This window comes from Synchytrium microbalum (genome assembly GCF_006535985.1).
Source record: "Synchytrium microbalum strain JEL517 chromosome Unknown SmJEL517_scf0014, whole genome shotgun sequence".
Taxonomy (NCBI): Eukaryota; Fungi; Chytridiomycota; class Chytridiomycetes; order Synchytriales; family Synchytriaceae; genus Synchytrium; species Synchytrium microbalum.
Genome location: NW_022158363.1, coordinates 128,193 through 148,922, shown reverse-complemented (window position 1 = coordinate 148,922; position 20,730 = coordinate 128,193). Strand labels below are relative to the sequence as shown.

Here is a 20,730-nt window from a genome sequence, read left to right as displayed (position 1 = left end):
CGAGCTTGTATCTTGACGGATTTCAAAGGTACGATATGTTCGACTTCCACCTTGGTGGTGTTGTCGATGACGACGAAAATCAATCCAGTCTGGTGCATCGTGTGTTGTTGTTGGAGGTAGGAGAGAGTTAAGTTATAGAGCTGAGAGTTTTCTTTAATTTAGTTTCGATCTATGTAAGATATGGATGTTGTGTGTTAGCCAAGCTGCAAGCTGGAAGTGTGAAGGCACCGCCTCAGTTCAGTTTCGCTGAATCAAGGTAACCGAGAAAAACAGCAAAGTCACGAATCAGTTCTAACCGCCGAGACTGTTCTGTACGTACTGCCAAGTAGACTGAAGCGGCAAAAGTGCTAGTTCTCCTTCTCCATAAACTGTTCCAGTGTCCTTTGTCAATGGGACTGGAACACAAAGTTTTGTTTACATGAACTAGAGCACGACTATTCAACACGGCCGCCAAAGTAACGAAAGAAAATTATATATATATTGATCGTGTTATTTTATAATGTGAGCTCCATGCGTGTATGGCCCATCGCGGTGATTGTTATCTACGCAAAAAATCCTACTTAAGAGCCTGATATCTCTTCATCTCATTACAAAATCAAAGAGCTTACCCCAAGCGCGTCCAAATCCTGATTGATCTCGGTCGACGTGGCTCCTTGCAGTATACTGCACGATGGAAACGTGCTATAATGCGCCAACTGGAATTGTCGCCATTCCGTACCCTCCATCTTTTTCACTCTACGCATACTTATAAGTGTCCTTCGATCTGGTGCATTGCGTGGTGGTGATAATGGGAAGTGTCCTCCGTCTTGAGAATTCGATATTGGTCCATTCAGTAAGGAAGCTTAAAAAATGCAGATTATTAGAGTCAATGTCGAATTGATTGAAGACGGCAACAGCAACATATCATATACGTACCAGCTTCAGCTTGACCTAACCTCTGCTTCTCGGCCTGCAGTTTCCACCTTTTACTCTGCATCGAAGCTGCCATTCGCCTCCTCAATTCACATTTTCGAATCTACCAAAAATACGAACCTTATCAGCAAGAAACACGACTACTGCGTTCACAGAAACACCATCCAATACCATATAATTACAATTAGCCTCATAAACCAGCGCCTGACAGTCGTGCTGATACGAAGCTTCCTGAAACCGTTTCCGATTAGCAGCAATCGTTAAACGTTCAGAATTCCTCCTTTCAATGTCTTCCATATGAGTAACGAGATCTGGATGTGATCCTGCAATTGAGAAAGAGGAATTAGTGTCGTCGCCACAAGTTTTACAAGCCCAAAAAGCCAAAGTCTGCATCATTGCATACCATTCTTAACAGCATCCATTTCCCGTTCAATCTCCATGAGTCGATCCTTGTAGAGTCTATAAGAGCAATGATTAAAGTAGATCTATATCCATAATGACGAATACGGGATACCTACCTATCCCTGAACTTTGCAAACTCCTGCTCAATATGCAGCAAGTCCTGCTGAGCTTCCTTACGTACAGCACTCTGCTCGTCCGTTTCAGGCACTACAACAGTACATTGTAAAAGCAATAAAACAAGCTTCAAAGCATCATTCAAAGCTCCCCATCACCACAACGTGAAAAAAAAGTTTGGGAAATTGAAATCTTTAATGAGTCAACCCAACATACCATCTTGATCATCCCCCTTCCCACTCTTATTCGTAGCTCTACCACCAATAACACGTTTACTGTTCCCACTCTTCCTTTTCTTCTCTTCGAATTCACTTCCAGGAGATTCGCTCCGGGAATTGTTTTCGTTTGTATCATCAATTTCTTGAACGTCGCCCTCTCGCTCATCTAGATCTTCGGATTCGGCGTCATGGTCCGATACTGTTTGCGCCTCTTCCTGTTGGGCGAGTGCCATTTGTTGGTCGTCCTTTGCTCTAGGTGCCTGCTGATTGACGTTTGTGGTTCGAGAAAAAGTTCAAAACTTTGTAACTTGCAAGGCATTCAAAGAGACATACCCGCATTACCCGCTGTGAATGTGTACTTTTTCGCTTGGTGAATTATTATTCACGTGGAGATCACGTCGCTTTCACCCAGCTTGTCTTTGCTTCAGGTCTGAACTTCTCGTCACCAACTGCGATGCCAACTCAACAACTTGAGAAACGTTTTAATCGAAAAAGCTACTCGTTCTTTCCGATCTCTAGCTCTATTGTATGTAAAACGCATCATCGAGGAACAGCTGATACTCCTCCTCCTCCTCCTGTAAGAGGTTTCTGAGCTGCCTGCAATATCTCAAGATACCGTGGCCCATGACTCTGAGCTTCTGTGCCTCCAGCCTTCAGTAAACTCTCCACCCATTTCCGTGCTTCTTCAAATTCATTGGCTTTGATGAGTGTATCGATTACAGGTATCAAGCCAAACTTTGGTGCACTCTTGGAGAACTAATTTGAAGGATTGAAAATAGAGAGGTTTAGTGCGACACTTTACGTAGAAGCGATTTCGTTCATCTTTGTCAAAGAGTTTCTCTGGTATCTTGGCTTTTTTTGTCTCCCGAGCATACCTTTTCGAGACCATCCATATTCCTCAACTGCACTAGTGCCTTTGTCTTGATCCACCAAAACCTCTTGTCTGGCACTTTGAAATCAGTCTTGATCTTTTGTCCTCGTGTGCCTTGTCCCAATAGGAGCGTCTTGAAGATAGTCTCGCTCACTGTCAGTCCAACAAATGTATGGTTCGTGTCTCGTTCAAGTTGAATTTGAGTTTGTAGTAGTTTGATGTCTTCTTCCAGCGCCTGATGTGAACAAGCGTATGTGAAAAAGTGTGAGCAAAACAGCGTGTAAATCGAAGGCGATTATATAGAAGTGGCGGTAAGGCCTCATACCTTAGCTTCCAAAGCGTGATCCTTATCATCTTGATACAGCTTGTGAGCAATCTTGAGAGCGTTGGTGCGAGCGGTAGCATCCTTTGAATGGAAAATGTGTTAGCGCACATATTCTCAAGGCAAAAAAGGAAGCTAAAACATATCCGTGCCTCGGCTTCATAACTCTCGAGAAACACCACATTCGCACTATCAGTCCTCCTATCATCCTGATAATAAAAGTCCTTCAACAATTGTCGATCCTGCTGTTTACAGAACGCCTCAAGCAAGTTGCAGGCTAACTGTTTCCCATTAATAATTCGGAAAAAGTCTGCAATCGGTAGCCTTTTCTTCATACGGAATAGCACCAGGTACACTAAATGAAGACTTGGATGGTGAGCAAAATATGAAAACCAAAAAAAGCGACACCGGATGGCCGTTTCATTACCCAGATCTGAGTCACCACTCTCAATTGCTTTGATGAGAGCGATTTCATCTTCATTCATGCCAAGCAGTAAAGGTACTTGATTAGATGCTTGAGGTTCATGTTCCAATAACTAGACAAAACATGTGACATCATTTAGCTGTGAACTTTTCCCAACTCGAATTATTTCACCTGCTATACCACGTACCCTGGTTGCCAGCCTCGTATGTCCAGAAGTATACGCAACTTTGGCAACTTCTGCATAAGATATGCCCGACTTGTCACCTCCCAACTTGTCGACAATCACCCTCGACACACTTTCATCGTCAGCTACAGTTTGTTTCACCTAGGGAAAAGGGTAATAAAACAAAGGATGAATTACTAAGATGTTCGATGCAACCCAACTCGCACACAAACCTTGACACTAGCCCAATGAGTCAACACACGATCATTATCCAACTTTAAATATTCACAGATGCGTAATGCTAATAAATGGTGATGCCTTTGTACAAGTCGACTGACCAACACTTTGGATGTCAGTCGGGTGTATCTAACGAAAAAAGGGTAAACTAGGGAATAATGCTTGATGCGACTACACATATTCCGTGGGGCTTACTGGGAATAAGTTAAAGGAATACCGATATCTTCATCTCTGACTGCATTCAACACTCGAATAATATGACACATATTTACAAACTTGTCGGCGTTGTAATGCTCCAGAAAGCACTTTCCAAATGATGCAGCCTATGTTTGGAGAATATTAACTGTTTGAGTATTTTGCATCTCTATGTATTTTTTGCAGCTGAAGAACGATAACACATACCTTGAGTAAAGACCTCTGCCGAGACGGCACGAGTTCATGACCTGCTGCTTCTATACATGTGTCGACTGCTTCCGTCAACTCCATTTTGATGGTTCGTATGCTCTCATCTGCTTTTGGGCTTTGACGCTATTGGAAGAAACGAGGAAGGAGCGTCACAGCACAATACATGTTGTGAGGTGCAGAGTGCTTGTTTTTTTTTGTCTGCAGACAACTTTGACCAGAGAAGACCTTCTACCTACCTCAAAGTGCTCCATAGCGTCAAATAGAACTGCTCCAGGTTTTGTCGATCCGATTTTGAATACGTCTTCAGTGGTAGCTATGTTGATAATAGAAGATCGGTTAGTTAAGGCAAAAACACTGCCTAACCAAATAAATTCCTACTTGGTACACGCTGCAAGAATTCACACTTGTCCGAGGTAATGATACGAACACCATCAATCTCTGTCACCATATGAACCACTCCATCATAAGTGTATCTATTGATAACATACTTGTCAATTGTTGTCAGAAATCCAAGAACAAAAACGATTCAGTACAGTCTATACTACATACTTGATCCAGTCACCAAATGGCCCAACCACAAGCAACGTATCTGGCCAATGAAGTACAACTGAATCCGTTCCACACCAAGTCATTTGAAGAGGTGGTACGTTTGAATTGGTTGAGAATTCCGCAAGAGACTTTTGGAAATCGCTGGATACGACCCACAATCGTCCATCTGCAGTGAACAATGCCAGATATTTTCCGTTTGGTGATGCGGATATGCGAAGGAATGGGCCTTGTTGTAGGAGCTATGGTGTTAAGGAAATAGTGTGTGTGAGAATGGGCAAAATGGCTCACAAGATTTCTCATATTCGAGTGGTCACTGACTTGATCTTGAGCTGATGATACATCAACGATGACGATAGTGGTCTTGATGGCGAGCAGGACCTCCAAATGTCTGCTGAGAGTGAGATGAGGTGGCATCACCGTCCAGCAATTAAGACCGTCCAAATCTGCATAAGTCACAACAGAAAATGTGTTGAGTGAAAAGCGTGACAAAGAGCGAAAACCTGGAGTCAGATTTGCATGTCTCACGTACTTATATCAGCGAGATTTCGTGGCCTTGGCTCCTCCAAATCTAGAACAGCCACGAGTTTATGATTGCCTGTTCGTACAACGAGACCAGAGTCCCATATGTGACACTCTACTACTCCAAACTCTTTAGCGTCCTACAGAGATTGGCTGGAATGTCAGCATGCTTGCTCTTAGTGTGTGCGGTTTTTTTCGATGATACACTTCTGACAGGAGGGAGATCCGACAATTTTCATACCTGGCCCAAACTGAATTGAATGTGTTCCCCTTGAATATCGTAGACTCGCACTGATCCGAAATCAAGGACACAAATGAGTTTCTCAGTATTTGTCCAGCCCATGCCAATGATTCGTCCCTTATCCCACTACAGAAGTTCAGTATGAGTATAACGACAAGAAGCGCATCGTATTCTCTAAGCTTCCATAATATATTAACGTGCCTGGAACTGGTGCAATAATCTTCCAGCAGACGAGTAGAAGAACATGACTGGCTTCACACTTTGATGAATCAAGTTCATGATCTTTTTGTCGTCGCGGATCATGGCTAGAGAGTTACCGTCATAGTTTAGTAAAAGATTTCGAATGTGGTTCTCAAAGACGGTTGTTGATGTCCTACCAATTGGACCTCCAAATTGAGCAGAAGCGACGACGTAATGAGATAGATCGAGATCTCTCCATGCCAGAGTGTATATTTCTTGCTTTCTAATGATAAGTTGTTATAAACATGGAACTGCTGATATGACGTTTAGATAAACTGCGTGCCTGTAAAATCTGTGATAAAAGCAAGAAGCGTTAGTTTCGCGTCGAAAAGAGCGTATACGTGATCCAATAACATACCTGTCATGCAGTAGACTCCACTCTGCTGTTGGTGAATTCATTTTATCTATTGTCTCCTTCAAGCTCAACTTTCAACTTTTTTCGTAACGAGTAAAATACGATCGCCATAAGACAGCAATGTGGGCAAGACACGCTATAGTTAGGACGTTACGACAACGGGCCAATCCATCAGCTAATATCCAATCCGCTACATCACGATATGCCAGCCAGTCATCAAAACCGTCCACTCCAGTTTGGGAACCATCCATGCCAACCGAATGGGCCCGTAAACCTCCTCCCAAATACGACGAGGATATAGATTCCGAAGACGTGTCCCCATTTAAAATAGCTCCTCCCGTGCGTCCACCCAACGAGGCATTGGAAACAAAGAGAGCCAGACTCGTCTACATGTCACGGAAACGAGGCATTCTAGAAACAGACTTACTACTATCTACATTCGCTAAAGAGTATCTCCCCAACATGTCAATGAAGGAAATGACAGAATACGATGCTCTGCTGGAGGAAAACGATTGGGATATATACTATTGGGCTACGGGTGCAAAGAGGATTCCAGATCGAGTCATGAAGGACGGCATATTGATGAATAAACTCGTCGAACACTCAAAGAATAAGGGCAAACAGATACTTAGAATGCCCGATCTATCTGCTCGTGTCGCTGGCTGATCTATAGGTGGTCGTAATTATACTACTTTAAAGCTTCTCTTTCCTCTCTCTCTTCATGAATATAAAAGAATGTATCGCATAGTCTTGCACAACATAACAAATTACTACTTCTATTCGTGTTCTTGACTGTCTGATCTTCCACTTTGCGTCGGTTTGTTGCTCAGAAATGCAAAAACTCAACGTACATGGCTTCAGCGATAAGTGTCAAGGAAGTAGCTGAACAGCTTGCAGAGTTTCTTAGTCGATACGGAAAGAACTCTCAAGGGCTTATCATCACTGGAGCTGGGTTTTCTACCAGTTCTGGTAAGTTTGAAACTTGGAAGAAATCTTGCAGCTTTCTCGATAGCATTAGATCAGAATCATATCGGTGTTGACTTGATTTGCATTCTTATTCATATACATCTCCATTGCATTAACTTAAAGAACCTCTACGCATTGCATTGACTTCAACATCAACCTCAAAACATTAGGCATACCAGACTATCGCGGAGCAAATGGCATCTATAATAAAAACAAGGATTACAAGCCAATAACATATCAGGAATTCGCTGGATCGAAAGAACGAAGAAGAAAGTACTGGGCCAGGTCGTTTCTCGGTTGGCCACAGATATCTAGAGCAATGCCAAACGTTGGACATCTTGCTGTTGCTAGATTAGAACAGGCTGGATATATCAGCTCTTTAATTACTCAGAATGTGGATTCCCTGCATCGATATAATAAGCGTGTGATTGAACTTCATGGGACACTGGTATGTAAACGCTGCAAAGCTTAGTTGAATATTCAGCCTCGGTGTTTTTGCGCGCTTCCTCGTCTAATATATCAACAGCAAAACCCTAACGCAATAACTCCACCTTCATAGTCTCGAGTATCATGTGTATCATGCGGCCACTACATACCTCGAGCCGACTTCCAATCCCTCCTCTCCGAAATGAACCCCACATGGACTGACATCCAAACATCTAAAGGAGCCGACGTATCATCCTCAGACACATCAGCACTAACGGTCAATCCAGACGGTGACGTAGAAGTCCTCGACTTTTCCGACTTTAAATACCCAGATTGCCACACATGTCGATCGATATATAAACCAGAGGTAGTATTCTTTGGCGAGAATCTACCGATATCGAGAAAGCTGCAAGCGTCTGAATGGGTCAAGGAGGCTAGTGCTGTGGTGTGTATGGGGACGTCGCTTACCACGTTTTCGGCGTTTCGGCTTGCTAAAGAGTCGATTGAGAGGAAAATACCGTTGGCTATTGTCAATTTGGGGCCTACGAGAGGGGATGCGTTGGCTTCTCTGCGGTTGGAAGGGAGGAGTGAGGAGGTTATGCCTGAGGTCGTGAGGCTGCTGGTTGGCGAGGACGTTGGTAAGGAGGTGAAGGACCATAATCATCAGCATTACGCATCACAGCAATAGCTGAAACATCGTTGACAAGGCGAGAGAGAGAAAGGAAGTCTGTGGTTATAATTTATAGTGATATCCTATTGCTTCATGACACAATATACATATAGAGTTTGAAGAGACCCAAACCAAACCGACTCTGCGACTTTTTTGCATGACTTTCCAAGTTGAAAACAGGATATGAAAATAACCCCCCTCTGTGTTTGATCCCGGTTTGGGACTGGCTTGTAACTGTACTAAGAGTGCGAAGTAATCAGGATTTCGACCAATGAGATTCAAAGAAATATCAGAAACAGACGTGATTCTATGTAGTCAACTCGACTTTTTCTTGCTTGCTGAGTCCAGGCTTCAGGTCCGTCTTGCTGATCTTGTTGCTTTCTAAAACTTTGCCGCATTTCACGTTCGCTGTACAACTATATAGTGCATTTCAGCTAACGCTCTTTAGGTGTTTCCAGTATTAAGTCGCATTCAGCTATTCGCTCATGTGCTGTACGTCTCCATTAAGCACTCAACAGTAGTGATAGACCACAATACAGATCCAGTTGGAGGCAGCAGATATCTTTGACGTTTTTGGTTAGAATTTACATTCATGTTCTATGAATTTATGACACCATATACAGGTAGAGGTTGGAAAGACAATGCAAACAGACTATGCGACATTATTTACAAGTTGTCTTTTTGAATCTTTTCGTGACATTTACATTCCGTCGAGAAGACCCTTTTCAGGCATGATAATTAGCATGAGCATTGGCTAATGTTGCTTTTGTAGTCATACTCGTTCTAGCACTACCATGTCCCAGAGTCACTGAGTGAGATCGTGACCTGGAGATCCTTCCATCTTCTTCAAGCAAGTTATACACCATTGCTAGACCAGCATAAACATCATCTATCGAGGCTTGAAGAATTTGACCTCGATTGTAAGCTTTGACATCTTCTTGTTCTCGTTGTTGTTGACGAATCGTTTCTTCTTCTGTGCTATGAGTGTTACTATCCAAAGAGGCAGTGATAATTTTCGGAGAAGTTGTAGCAGATGCCAGATCAACTATTTTCGATCTTGATGACTCGGCAGTCTCTTCCAGTGTGCTACAGATTTGTAATAAACGTTCAGGTGTAAATGGTTGCTGATTCAATAGACTTATAATGGTGGTCAAGAGACTTTGGGCTGAAGCTAGATCGAGCACAGCTTGGTCGATTTTCTTCTGCTCTTCGTTTCGATAGTGGTTGTGTTCCGTATCAGAAGTACCTTTAGCGTTAGGTTGATATAAGGTCACTACAGATTGTCTGACGGTAGTTTCTGACACGGCTTCTAATCGTGATAGCTGAGTTTGAATGGCTAGTAGAGCTGTTTCGAGCCTATCGGCAGGAGCTGTTGCTTCATCAGCTTTAGGTGGCTCTGGTAGATCACGATGAGGAGCCGATGTGGGTGCTGGGCTTATTGGACTATAAAACGACGATGCGACCGGTGATGCGACTTGAGTATCGTCACCCATGGATCGTAACGAGTCGAGTAGATTGTCTAGCTTCGACATGGCAGCTGATATTTCTGATCCAGGAGATAATATGGCAGCTGCTGATCCTGCTCCTGATGATATTTCGAGACCAGTATCTCTACTACTTGGTGCTCGTTTTACTGTTGCCGTTTCCATGCTTCTATAATATTGAGCACTGGATTGAGTTGGAGTTGCAGGGTTTGAGAATAGTGTATGAGGATTGGTTTGAGTTGGTGTTGTTACTGGAGCAGGATCATCCTCGTTCACTGTTTGCAAGACTTCTGTTGATCGCATTGACGACGATGGTTTCTAAGAAAAGGTGGAAGGTTGATTTGTGCACAAAAACGCAGGTTGACGACCACCATCGTGCGCAACATCCACGGGCTTATAATATCTGTTATACATACCTCCATACTCGTCGTAAGGTCCTCAGAACTAGGCAAAGCAACAATCTCATGACCAGATTCCGATTCCTCAGACTGCGTATCAGATGAGCTACTAGACACATAGCAAGAAGGCAGCCATCCACGATGTCCATTACTTTCCGCCAACACCCAATGTCTATACTTTTTCACACAAGTCAGCACTTCTCCTCGTTTGACGCTCAGCTCATTGGGTGACATTGGGGCATAATCGTCAAGAGCTTTGCCAACTCTAGGTAGTACCTCCATAGCATCTCCTTCCTCTTCATTTTCACTCAACAGACAGCCTTCTGGCACCCAACCTCTGCGCCCATCTCCTCTTTCTACAACGCACCAACCCGTCTCAGAATGTAGCTTCATAAAACGATCTCCAATGTGGACGTTTAGCTCGTCCTCTCTTTCAGCACTGTATTCGTAAATGGCAATCGATACGCCAGCATTACTCGTATTTGTAGGTGATTGTGATAATGGTGTGATTGATACAGGTGATTTCACAGCAAGGAGGGAATCATGTAAAAATGATGCACTTGATATTGGTATTGATTGCAGCGAGGATGTGGGTGTCGATCCTGCTGCTATGGAAGCTGCAGATCGAATTGGGTAGTTGGGCTGCTGCTTTATATGTTTAAGAAGGAATCTCGGTATTTCTCCCGCTTCGAGTAGATGTTTTTGGATTGCCATGGGTCTTTCGTCGAATCTCAAGCACCTCTCTAAAACCAAGTTAGGAGAAAGTGTGACCAAAAAATGTATCGAGTCCCGCTGAGGTATTAGATCCAGTAATGGACGCGACATATGCAAGTACCTGTGTTGTTGCTCCTGAGGAAGATGGCATACTGTCGTTGTTCATGGAAGATCTTGTACTTTTTCAGAGCAACCTATGAAGATCATAAGGATCATAAGTCAGCTTTATATTCAACATGCTCAGGCCGCTGAACACGTTGGTAAGAAACCTCTCATAAACTCACTGGTAATAGCTGACGACAACTGTCAGTCCATCCAACGCGGAAGCCTTTGAATGATTCAGTTTCATGACCTGGCAGCCCATCAGCATATAATCGCAACGTCGTGTTGTTCTCAGCGTCCACAACCATCTACTTCAAAGCATGAGCTGGCATTGCAAATGACGAAAAAAAACCCCTACACAGCATGGCATACCGGAAATGGAGATGAATTCAAGGGAGAGGTAGGTGAATTGGTAGTAGTAGGCTTCAAAGACAAAGACTCCAAAGAAGTTGATTTCATGAGTTTGGCTGATTGTGATCGTCGAAGTGAAGTAGCAGATGTTGATCCTGACAGTGCACCACTTATAGCCTTTAGGTTTGGTAGCGAGGCCTTGTTGTCGTTACTCTTCTTCTTGTCGACTTTGAAGTTCTGTTATAGGATTTCCGGCGTTAGCTCTCGAATTCAGTGTCTCAACGAAACACCCTCAGTCGGTTGTCAACCTTGTATTCAGCTACCAACTTCCAAACCGGCTCCAGTTCTCGTTTCAATTGCGCCATTTCGTCTGATACTCGAGTCAACTCTGTAGACAGATTCTTGACTGTCATGTCTAAGAAAGAGCAGATGTCAGCAAAAAGACGCAGGCAAGTAACCCAAAATACTCGGTAACGGCAGCCTTTACCTCGATCTTTGATGATGGTAGCTATTCTGTGTATTTCATCAGTCAATCGTGCATTAGTGGCCCAAGGACCATATGCATGCTGTTGGAAGGTGTGAATCAGACTCTGGATGATTGTTTGCAGCAAAAAAGAGGAGAAGTAACTCGTGATGCATACTCACCCTAGGTTCAGTTCTTCTCGTTACAGATTCAGGTACATAGTCATCTTGAGCAATGGGTATTCCTTGATTAACTTTAAAATCATATAGGATTTTCAAGAAACTGATACGTTGGCCCACTGAAGCCATTCCCAATTCCCGTAGAAGACTGTGGTCTGCATGTATGAGTACATCGCCACTTATTTCTTGTTCTAATATTAAGAGTAATATGGTATCAGCGTGGTCTTCATCGTGCTTCACATCATCATTTCATCATTTCAATCATGATCAAGTTGAGTGCAACACCGCTTCTTGCACTGATTCATGTTCATCTGATTGCTTTGTAAGTAGTTTCCATTGATCTCTTGTGTTATGGTTTGAAGACCAAGAATCGAAAATGTTGATGACTTTGGCGCGACTTTGAACAAGCTTCCCACAACAAATCTGACTGGAACTTGCCATAGAAAATATTCTTGTATGCAGGAAATCCTATTGACTCGACCTGTAAATCAAGTCAAAATAATAGTAAGACCTCCCTGTGATAAATGTCCATATTGAACAAAGCTTATGCTTTCATACCCAAGCACCAACAGTACTAGCATCCCAGTTATCCATGATTCAGAATGAAGAGTTCATATATATGATCTAAGACAAACTGCTCGACTTCCTAATCGTCTAATTTGGAATCAAAGTTCTTGTTCGGTCAGAAGTTGCGTGGCAGTGTACACGCGAGAATGAGACAGCGAGGGGTTCATCGTGAAAAGGAAATGTATTACTTCACATTTTGTTTTGAATTCTAGTCTGAAATGTACCCCACTGTGAAGCTTAATGTTGGCCTGAGATCTCTGAGATCAATCGTCAATCGGTTGCTGAAAAATTCCATGCAGTCACGTCTTATAGATTAGCCCAAAAGAGAAATGAGTTGGAATTTATGTAAATCTTAGCATTGTTTCGCGTTCCTCTACTCGTATTTCAAATCAAACCTCATCTCGCTCTTGATTGACTGATCAAAAAAATCGTCAGTAATGGAGGAGCAGCAGCAGCCTGTAGAAGAAGCTCTCTTCGAGTCAGACGATGTAGCTGAAGTAGTCGATACTGTAGAAGATGCTGCTGAACCAATGAGTGAAGATGAAGACATGGACATGGATGTGATTGGAGGTAATGAAATGTATTGGATTAAGCTATGTGAACATAGAAACTTATACACTATCCGCACTTAGACACTGAAGTCACAGAGTCCCAGGCTGATGATCAAGCTCTTTCTGTCGATGATTCGATAGCTGCTTTTAGTGATCATCAAGGTAGCTCTGTGTCGCAAAAAAAAACCGTCGCGATGATCATGAACGAGTACTGACGTTCTCATCTCTCCTTTCCAGAACCGGTATACTCTGTAGCCATAAATCCAACTAATCCCATGATGGCCATGAGTGGTGGTGGCAACGATCAAAGCTTTCTTTGGAGACTGGATACTGGCGAAAGGCTGTTTGACTTTCCGTGTACGTTAGCTAGTGTTGATCAAATCAAGACATGCAAGCTCATCATTAGATACACCTTTTTTCCCATACGCTATACAGCACATACGGACTCTGTATCTGATGTAAAATTCAGTGCCGATGGACGATTCGCTGCTAGTGGTTCTATGGACGGCAAGGTACATGTCCTGAACCCAGCAGATGGAACTCTAGTTAATACATTAGAGGGACCAAATGAAATCACGGTATATAGCAGAGTTCAAAAATCTGTTTTTGCACCATTGGAAATCCACTTACTCAACCTCTTTCATACAAATAGTGGCTAGACTGGCATCCACGCGGCGCAGTCCTACTAGCTGGTGGAGGAGATGGCAGCCTATGGATGTGGGCTTTACCAGCAGGCCTATGCATGAACGTCTTTGTAAACAACAATTCCCAACCGGTCACATGCGGAGCCTTCACTCCAGATGGGAAGTCCATAATATCAGCATCAGAAGACAAGACATTCTGTTTATGGGATCCAAAGACTGCTGCTGTATTGACGCGAATGTCGTCTGATGATGCCAGGTTTCATCAGAATGTCGTGACGACTTTGGCTGTGCATCGGGATAGCACGCTCGTCTTGTCTGGTGATTGTGATGGGTCCGCTAGGCTGCTTCATTTAGGAAATGGTCGTGTAAGTTGTGTAGAGAGTTGGGTGTCTTCAAAGATTTGTAGAAGTTTCAGTGGACTGACTTTTCTTCTTCTTGCTCTTCGTAGATTTTAGGAGCATTAGAAAATCATGCGGACTCTATAGAGACTGCTGGATTCTGCTCATCGTATGTCAATCCATGGTTGCGTCAGCTGAGGCTTTCTTTGCTAACCATATCCACAACGTCTTCACAGTATGCCGTGGGCTGCTACAGGTTCTGTGGATAGCACCATTAGTGTATGGGACATCCACACTTTACGACTAAGGCAGACGTTGCGGCATGATGTAAGTGGTGGTCTTATAGTTAGGAGGTGAACAAACAGAAATCTGATACCCCTTCTTCTATAGGATGCTGTCGTATCAGTCCAATGGCATCCGACAAACCCATACCTCTTCTCAGCATCAGCAGACAAGACGGTCCGACTTTGGGATGCTCGATCAGGCAATCAGGAAAGGATATGGAGGGGCCATCAAGCACCTATACTCTCTATGGCTCTCTCATCTGATGGAAGCCATGTTATAACAGGTTCAGATGATGGCAGCGCTCTTGTATTTGCTATGTAGGAAAAGAATGTTTATGTATAGGTTTTCGTCTTGCATTACAATATTATATGAGATCCTCATTAAACGAAAGTTATGGTGTTGGTTTTTGTTGTTTACAGGTTGATTCAGAAATCAGTCTTGCTTCTATTCTTTTTGGTCTCCTTGCGTGAGTCCTTTGATTTTCTAGTTCGCTCGCGCTCCTCAGCTTGCCTACAAAAAAAAAACATTCAAAAACAGTGCATGGACGTTTGCTTTACTACACACAAACCACCACAACCTACGAAAACAGACACGAATAAGCGATTAATAGCAATCACTACTTACAGCAACCGAACACGCTGCCTCGTCTCTGGCGACGTCTCAGCAGGCAGCACACTAGCTTCCACGATCGTACCATACAGCTTGTCGATACAATCCTCCAAGTTCTTGTGCTGCGTTCGATACCGATCTGAAGTTATCACGAATTCACCCTGTTTGTTGATTCGTGATGAGTTCTATGGCGAGTATGGGTCATCAGTGAGGTGTTTTTTTTTTTGGTTGGTCGACTAATATGATAACATACAAGCAACGAGATCTTGTCTTTGATCGGATCAGGCAGCCATGTAGCGTCACGTAGTTTAAACCTTGTCTCGACCTTGGTGTTGACTGTAAATGGTTGAAATGCGTGTTAAAACAAGGATGCGAAAAAAGGATTATTGATTACATCGAATTGCAACACAGATCATCACAATTGGCAGAAAGGAAACACTTATTTGTTAACATTCTGGCCTCCTGGACCACTGCTTCTGTTGAATGTGAATGAGATTTGATCTAAAAAAGGAAGTTAACTTCCAAACTACAAACGTTTTGCGATAATACGACCTCGTTACCTCTTGGAATCGAAGACCTAGTAAAGGTTAAAGCAAATTGACGTATTGCATGCGTCGCAGCTGCACTCAATGACGATGAGGACCTAGAGAACAGACGCCAGTTCATATGTGAACAACAAAAGTTAAACTCGAATGATATATGAGCCATATAGCTTTTATTTCAGAGGTATTACTTCTACTATCACTATACACTCAGCTCAGATTCACGTCAAATCACGCCAATCGACTAGGAAGGATACAAACGATGTCAAGTGTGAGCACATGTGCTTTAAATATGTTCAAAGCTGATCTTACTTGATGGCCGTTTTGTACAGAGTAGAAACATTGTTGGCCCATTTATCAATTGCAGAGTATTGCAATGAATCATTTGATCTAGTGCATGGTTTGTGAGCCCTTCTTGAAAGCTTGCCGAAAAAACGAATTCTTCTCGTAATGGAACATACTGCTGTTGCAATTCCAGACGTCCTTCAACTTGATCAATACGACCAGATATCTTGTTGTCCAATATCAAAGATACCAATAACTCTTCCACAACATCTGGAGCCACATTTAGTTGCTTCAGTGAGAGTGAAAACAGGTATTAAAAGAGAGTCTCTGAGACTGTAAATCTAATATCTGGAGACCCTTTTTTACCTTGGAGACAAAGGGAATCTCAATACGAGTGTATGGTTTGATGAGTCGTTCCAATTCCTTTGTTCGAATATTTCGCAATACGTCATCAATGTACGTTCGAATGAATGGATCGTCCATGATGTGCCTTTGATTGTCTATACAAGAGGGATACCAGAACATAAAGTATGCAACGAATTGAGCAGACGTTTGTACAAAGTCAGCACACAAATTTCAATCCAATTTACCTCGCAGAATCTTTTCAAACTCTCGAATATCGCTTCTTTGATAGGCATTCACCAGATTCGTCATTGGTAGGATTTGAGCATCGTTCTTGTACCTAACAGTTACACACAAAAAATAATCTTCTCAGAATCGAGAATACAAAGTGCCATTTGCAAAGTCAAGCAGCACATACGGTTTCGTTTCTTGCGAGTCAAAGGGATTGATGAGGGAATTCATCAGCATGTTGGCCAGCACGAGATACCTAAAGGTAGAGAATTCAGTGAGCCACCAGCTAGAATGAGACACTAGCTGGGCATCGATATGTTTCTCTTACTTGAGACACTGAATACGCTGTGGACTGCCAGCTTCATCATAATTCTTGAAAGCTTCGAAAAAGTCGATTTGAGCCTTCTCCCATTCCTCTGTTTGCGATAGGTTGAAGAAGGTAAGTAGAAACTATGGATTTTTCTCAACCAACAGTACGCACTTTCACTCATGTGCATCTTTCCACCACATTCCCGAATGACACCCATAATACGTGGATGTGGAATGGCTGATTTGACATGGAGAGTACGATTGTACAAGGCCTAGTTGTTGGCAAAATTGAGCACAAATAGTCTTGAAATGGCCAAGATTGAGATTTCTTGGTCTCATACCTTGAGCTTCTTGTTATTCTTCTGCTCAGTCAACATTTGAATCTCCAAGGCATATATTTCCAAAAGCAGTGTACCCTTCTTTTGGTCTTCACTTCCATCATCATTTTGGCAAGATGCGTATAATTGTTTCAGGATCTAAGTTTGCAAAAGCGTTGAAGAACTTGAACACAAAAAGAATGGGCAAAGCGAGCTGGATACCTTGTTGAGACGGGTGTATTCACCACGATCAAGCCATAACTTGGCAAGCTTGAGATTCGTCTTTGTCCATAAACGCTATGGAAATCGTTTGATTTATGAGCACATGCTTGGGACTCTGAAAAAAGATTAAATCTCCTCGATTGACATACATCATTCTTGGTCTCAGCCAAAGTCTCCAAAGTAGTTTCATAGAACTGTTCCAAAAAGACCATATCAACACTAGCTGAAACAAAGTCCAGGATGTTGTTGATACTCTTTTCAGCGTAATTCCTTGTGATTGTGTTTCCTTTGGTGTATCCAAGTAATGATTTATAGTATGTCAAGGTCTGGGTAAGACAGGGACGGATGTGAGATTCCGCGTTGTACGATGAGTTAAAAAAAAGGAAATCCATTTAGAGGGAAGGATGACAGAGCATCCGAGACGCCCATTCCTACATTTTCAAAGCGATTGAGTTTGAAGGAAAGCTTGGTCATTTGCTTGAGAGACTTGAATCCCCTGATGAAGCACAGAGCAGAGAGAATTTTAGAAAATTCATATAGCGATCGACAGTTCGGTTTTTAAGCCACTAAATCACATACCAGTCACCAATAGGATTCTCTGTATCAACAACATGTTGAAAGTCTCGTAATGCCTTGTCAGGATCATCCTCCTTGCTGCCTACACACAACATAATATCATATCAGTATCAAAACAACGAGAAGAAGGCTGCTGCTAAGCTCGAGCTGCAGCTAATCGACAAGCAAAGAACCACAGTATTGATATAATATTCACCTTTTGCATTGTAATATTTGTTTTCCAAATCGACATCAGGTTCTTCATTGTCCTCATCTTCATAGTTGAAATCGTACTCTTCGTCACCGTCTTCAACCTACGTTGAAATTAATTGATGTTTGGTTGATGTGTTCTTGAATTTGACCAGTTTGGCGAGTAAAACGACGAAGAGCTTCAGTAGAGCATTAAGCGGGCCCTACCATGAACGCATCATCGTCGAAATCCGCAGACATCGAAGCAGTCAAAAAGGGTCAACGAGTTATTTGCTCCAACGTCCCAAACGACAACAAAGCAACGCTGTCTGTGCAATCTGTGACAATCAAGCCAAGACAGTGTCAGGTTCAGGTGACGCTTGTACTTCTGCTTTTTGCTGTTTCCGTAATTTTTTTCTTTGAGCAGCGATTGTGCTGTTGTGAGGAGAGGAGCGTAGTTTGGGGCATTCTCACATGTAACATTTCTGTGAGCCATCTGTGAGTATTGGAATGTTCCTATGCCTAATTTACGTTTATACAGGTCCCTCCTAATTGACCCTGTACTAATTGTCTGTCTTGTCTTCTTCTTACTGCCTCCTTACTCTGCTTGTCATAGTTCTGTCTGGATGATACTGAAGTACACTGCCTCCTTATTCTGTTTGTCATTTGGAGCATACAGAGCAGTTGCAACAGATGAATCAGTTGGAACAGATGTTTCTGGATGCTACTTGTTGCTGCTTTGAGTATCTTGTTTGTCTTGTCGCTTCCTTACTGTGTGTCGCCGTTCTTGCTGTTGGAAAAATTTGACCGTTGGAATAGATGTGTCCTCCAGTGTCCGTTGGAACTTCTACGGAGAGAGCCAACAGTCAGTTCTTCTGTGACGAGCTGTCACTGCAGCGTTTTAACGAGAGGAAGATGGGAACTCGCCACTTGAATGCATTCGAAAACAGGACAGCCGACAATGAATAAACGTCAATTGAAGTTTCTTTTATTTGATTTTTTATAGCTATAATCATCCTCTACTTTATGCTCGAGCGGATTTGGCCAAACCTGGATTAAAATAGTGGGTGTTAGTACAACCTTCTTTCATCCAATTGGATTCTAACAACAAGACTTACTCTCGACATCGCTCACGCATTGGTTGAGAATGCTTTGTTGCTATGTACGGTGAGGCGAATTAGAATCAAATCGAGTTGAGCAAAAAAGGAGAACCGGTCTATGAATACATACCACTTTTGGGTCTTCTAAACCAGCTTCAATTTTGGAGATGACTGCTTCAACCAATCTTCGTTGTTGAGCTTCACGAACACTGGCTTCGTATCGTACCCAAGAGTCCAACATTCCCTTGACTTCCGAGGAGAAAGCAACTTTTTGCTTGAGCTCATAAGTCTCAGCTTCCAAACGAGCAATGTCCTACAGGAGAGAAGATGTTCAGTATAGCGATATCTACAGCGAAGCGGGAATGGTAACAGAGTAGATGATGAATCATCATCCAGAGGCTCCTCGTCCATGTTTTCGTCCCTGTAATCATCTTCTATCATCTCCTACTGTAATGATTATTTACCTTGGACATGTCATACAATCCCTTTGTGACATCGACGACATCGGATAGTTTAGATATGTGGTCAATACGTTCCTTGACGACAGCCTTGTGGTCGTGTCGAGCAGTCTCAAGAACCTTCTTCATAGTCTAAGAGATAAAAATATAAAGCGTTGGCCGATGGTATTGGAGACCAATGATGTGTAGGTAGCTCTGGTGTTTGAATGGCAAGTTTCCTGCCTCTACTTTGTCGTCCAATCTGATAACTTACAGCCTTTCGTTCATTAAAGTATTCTATGGCGCCGTCACGACCACCCAAGTACCAGATGTAGTAAGCACCGAATATGGTCAGCATTTCGTAGAATTCCGCGTCTACAATGTAGACTTCCTTTGACACCATGTAGGCAGCAACAGCGGCAGATAGGAGGACTGTTCCAGTTTTAGCGACCATGCTCTCTCCAGGGACTATGCTGATGATGGCGGATGCAGTTTCTTTAGGGTCTGGTCGTGCTGTAGTGAAAAGAGAGTTAGTTGATGATGTTGAAGGTGGTGAAGAAGGACAAATGGTGACTCTGGTTGAATAATTTAAAGAGTAATGAGCTGTAAGGAGCTTACTGGCAGACATTGAGCGAGCCATAAATGGGGTGCTAGGTTTTCGAGTAGAAAGAAGATTTTGTGAAATGTCGGAGAAAAGAGAGTAGGAGTTTAATATGAATGTGCATGGAGTAGCTACCTGGCAATAGCAGGGATGTGAGCAGACAATGCACTCTTGACAAGAGATGGTCTCCATGCTACAATGTGTAGAGTAATGTTAGTCGAGCAATTGTGAATGCAATTGATGCTGGGCCAATGCAATTCCAATGTGATGCCATCCAATGAAGGAATGAGTGAATGGATGAGTCTGTTAACACGTGTACTTGCCTCTGGAGACCAAATTGGTTGCTTGACGGAAGGCCATCTTTGCTATTCTGTGCAAGAATTTGATGGATCAAGGACGAGTTGGCGAGCTTAAAGGACATACAACAAACGGTACAGAGTAGACTTGTAAGCGTGCAGAGTGAGCTTTAAACTTCTCTTTCTTCTTTTTTGACGCGTCGATGTGATGTTGTCGTCTCAAATTCTTTGTTCTCACCAACACACAAAACATCCATATAGACATGTCTCGGAATGCTAAGCTGACTCTGGCTGGATCTATTGTATTTACAGCAGCCACCATAACATTCGTGTATTGGCTCAAAGATGCCGAAACAAAGGCAAGTTACAGTTGGTCGATTCAATAACTCGTTTAGTTGCTCATCTGGCCTTCTCTAGGTCAGAAGAGTAGGCATCGTACGTGACGATGAAAAGAGACGCTTACGTAAAGAAGGCACTTCATCATCATTGGATACCGTACCTGCCATAGTACTAGACGACAACCAACAGTCATCAAAAACACCAGCATGAACCATCCCTCGCTCTTTTGTTATATAGAACCTCATA

General features: G+C 42.8%; 7 protein-coding genes across 7 annotated transcripts; 3 read left to right on the top strand and 4 right to left on the bottom strand.

Annotated features, from left to right (window-relative positions):
- Positions 1-2,186: 2,186 nt before the first annotated feature.
- SmJEL517_g02979 (uncharacterized protein) lies at positions 2,187-6,016 on the bottom strand (the record flags this gene model as incomplete). The annotated part of the gene is made up of 18 exons (XM_031168907.1): positions 2,187-2,402; positions 2,522-2,752; positions 2,843-2,923; positions 3,019-3,194; positions 3,267-3,375; positions 3,451-3,588; positions 3,660-3,792; positions 3,859-3,986; positions 4,066-4,191; positions 4,305-4,381; positions 4,447-4,541; positions 4,618-4,856; positions 4,936-5,060; positions 5,147-5,276; positions 5,378-5,503; positions 5,636-5,682; positions 5,755-5,840; positions 5,976-6,016. The coding sequence occupies 18 exons, from the start codon at positions 6,014-6,016 to the stop codon at positions 2,187-2,189; spliced, it is 2,304 nt and encodes a 767-aa protein (XP_031025168.1).
- A 76-nt stretch (positions 6,017-6,092) lies between these two features.
- SmJEL517_g02978 (uncharacterized protein) lies at positions 6,093-6,638 on the top strand (the record flags this gene model as incomplete). Its single annotated transcript, XM_031168906.1, has 1 exon — positions 6,093-6,638. The coding sequence occupies one exon, from the start codon at positions 6,093-6,095 to the stop codon at positions 6,636-6,638; it is 546 nt and encodes a 181-aa protein (XP_031025169.1).
- A 185-nt stretch (positions 6,639-6,823) lies between these two features.
- On the top strand, positions 6,824-8,052 carry SmJEL517_g02977 (uncharacterized protein; the record flags this gene model as incomplete). Its single annotated transcript, XM_031168905.1, has 3 exons — positions 6,824-6,941; positions 7,109-7,386; positions 7,498-8,052. The coding sequence occupies 3 exons, from the start codon at positions 6,824-6,826 to the stop codon at positions 8,050-8,052; spliced, it is 951 nt and encodes a 316-aa protein (XP_031025166.1).
- Positions 8,053-8,759: 707 nt separating this feature from the next.
- On the bottom strand, positions 8,760-11,854 carry SmJEL517_g02976 (uncharacterized protein; the record flags this gene model as incomplete). The annotated part of the gene is made up of 8 exons (XM_031168904.1): positions 8,760-9,836; positions 9,935-10,659; positions 10,752-10,824; positions 10,915-11,040; positions 11,105-11,320; positions 11,392-11,498; positions 11,571-11,649; positions 11,729-11,854. The coding sequence occupies 8 exons, from the start codon at positions 11,852-11,854 to the stop codon at positions 8,760-8,762; spliced, it is 2,529 nt and encodes an 842-aa protein (XP_031025167.1).
- An 875-nt stretch (positions 11,855-12,729) lies between these two features.
- Positions 12,730-14,431, top strand: SmJEL517_g02975 (uncharacterized protein; the record flags this gene model as incomplete). The annotated part of the gene is made up of 8 exons (XM_031168903.1): positions 12,730-12,862; positions 12,925-13,005; positions 13,081-13,200; positions 13,279-13,421; positions 13,496-13,852; positions 13,936-13,994; positions 14,062-14,152; positions 14,216-14,431. 8 exons carry the CDS (start codon positions 12,730-12,732, stop codon positions 14,429-14,431), a joined length of 1,200 nt encoding a protein of 399 aa, XP_031025164.1.
- A 299-nt stretch (positions 14,432-14,730) lies between these two features.
- On the bottom strand, positions 14,731-17,972 carry SmJEL517_g02974 (uncharacterized protein; the record flags this gene model as incomplete). Its single annotated transcript, XM_031168902.1, has 17 exons — positions 14,731-14,904; positions 14,973-15,055; positions 15,280-15,362; positions 15,574-15,651; positions 15,723-15,835; positions 15,913-16,046; positions 16,137-16,228; positions 16,307-16,375; positions 16,448-16,535; positions 16,601-16,700; positions 16,770-16,904; positions 16,968-17,042; positions 17,117-17,293; positions 17,403-17,463; positions 17,547-17,625; positions 17,740-17,836; positions 17,940-17,972. The coding sequence occupies 17 exons, from the start codon at positions 17,970-17,972 to the stop codon at positions 14,731-14,733; spliced, it is 1,671 nt and encodes a 556-aa protein (XP_031025165.1).
- A 763-nt stretch (positions 17,973-18,735) lies between these two features.
- Positions 18,736-20,209, bottom strand: SmJEL517_g02973 (uncharacterized protein; the record flags this gene model as incomplete). The annotated part of the gene is made up of 8 exons (XM_031168901.1): positions 18,736-18,761; positions 18,830-18,869; positions 18,942-19,124; positions 19,276-19,401; positions 19,523-19,761; positions 19,867-19,898; positions 19,985-20,042; positions 20,161-20,209. 8 exons carry the CDS (start codon positions 20,207-20,209, stop codon positions 18,736-18,738), a joined length of 753 nt encoding a protein of 250 aa, XP_031025162.1.
- Between the last annotated feature and the right edge of the window lie 521 nt (positions 20,210-20,730).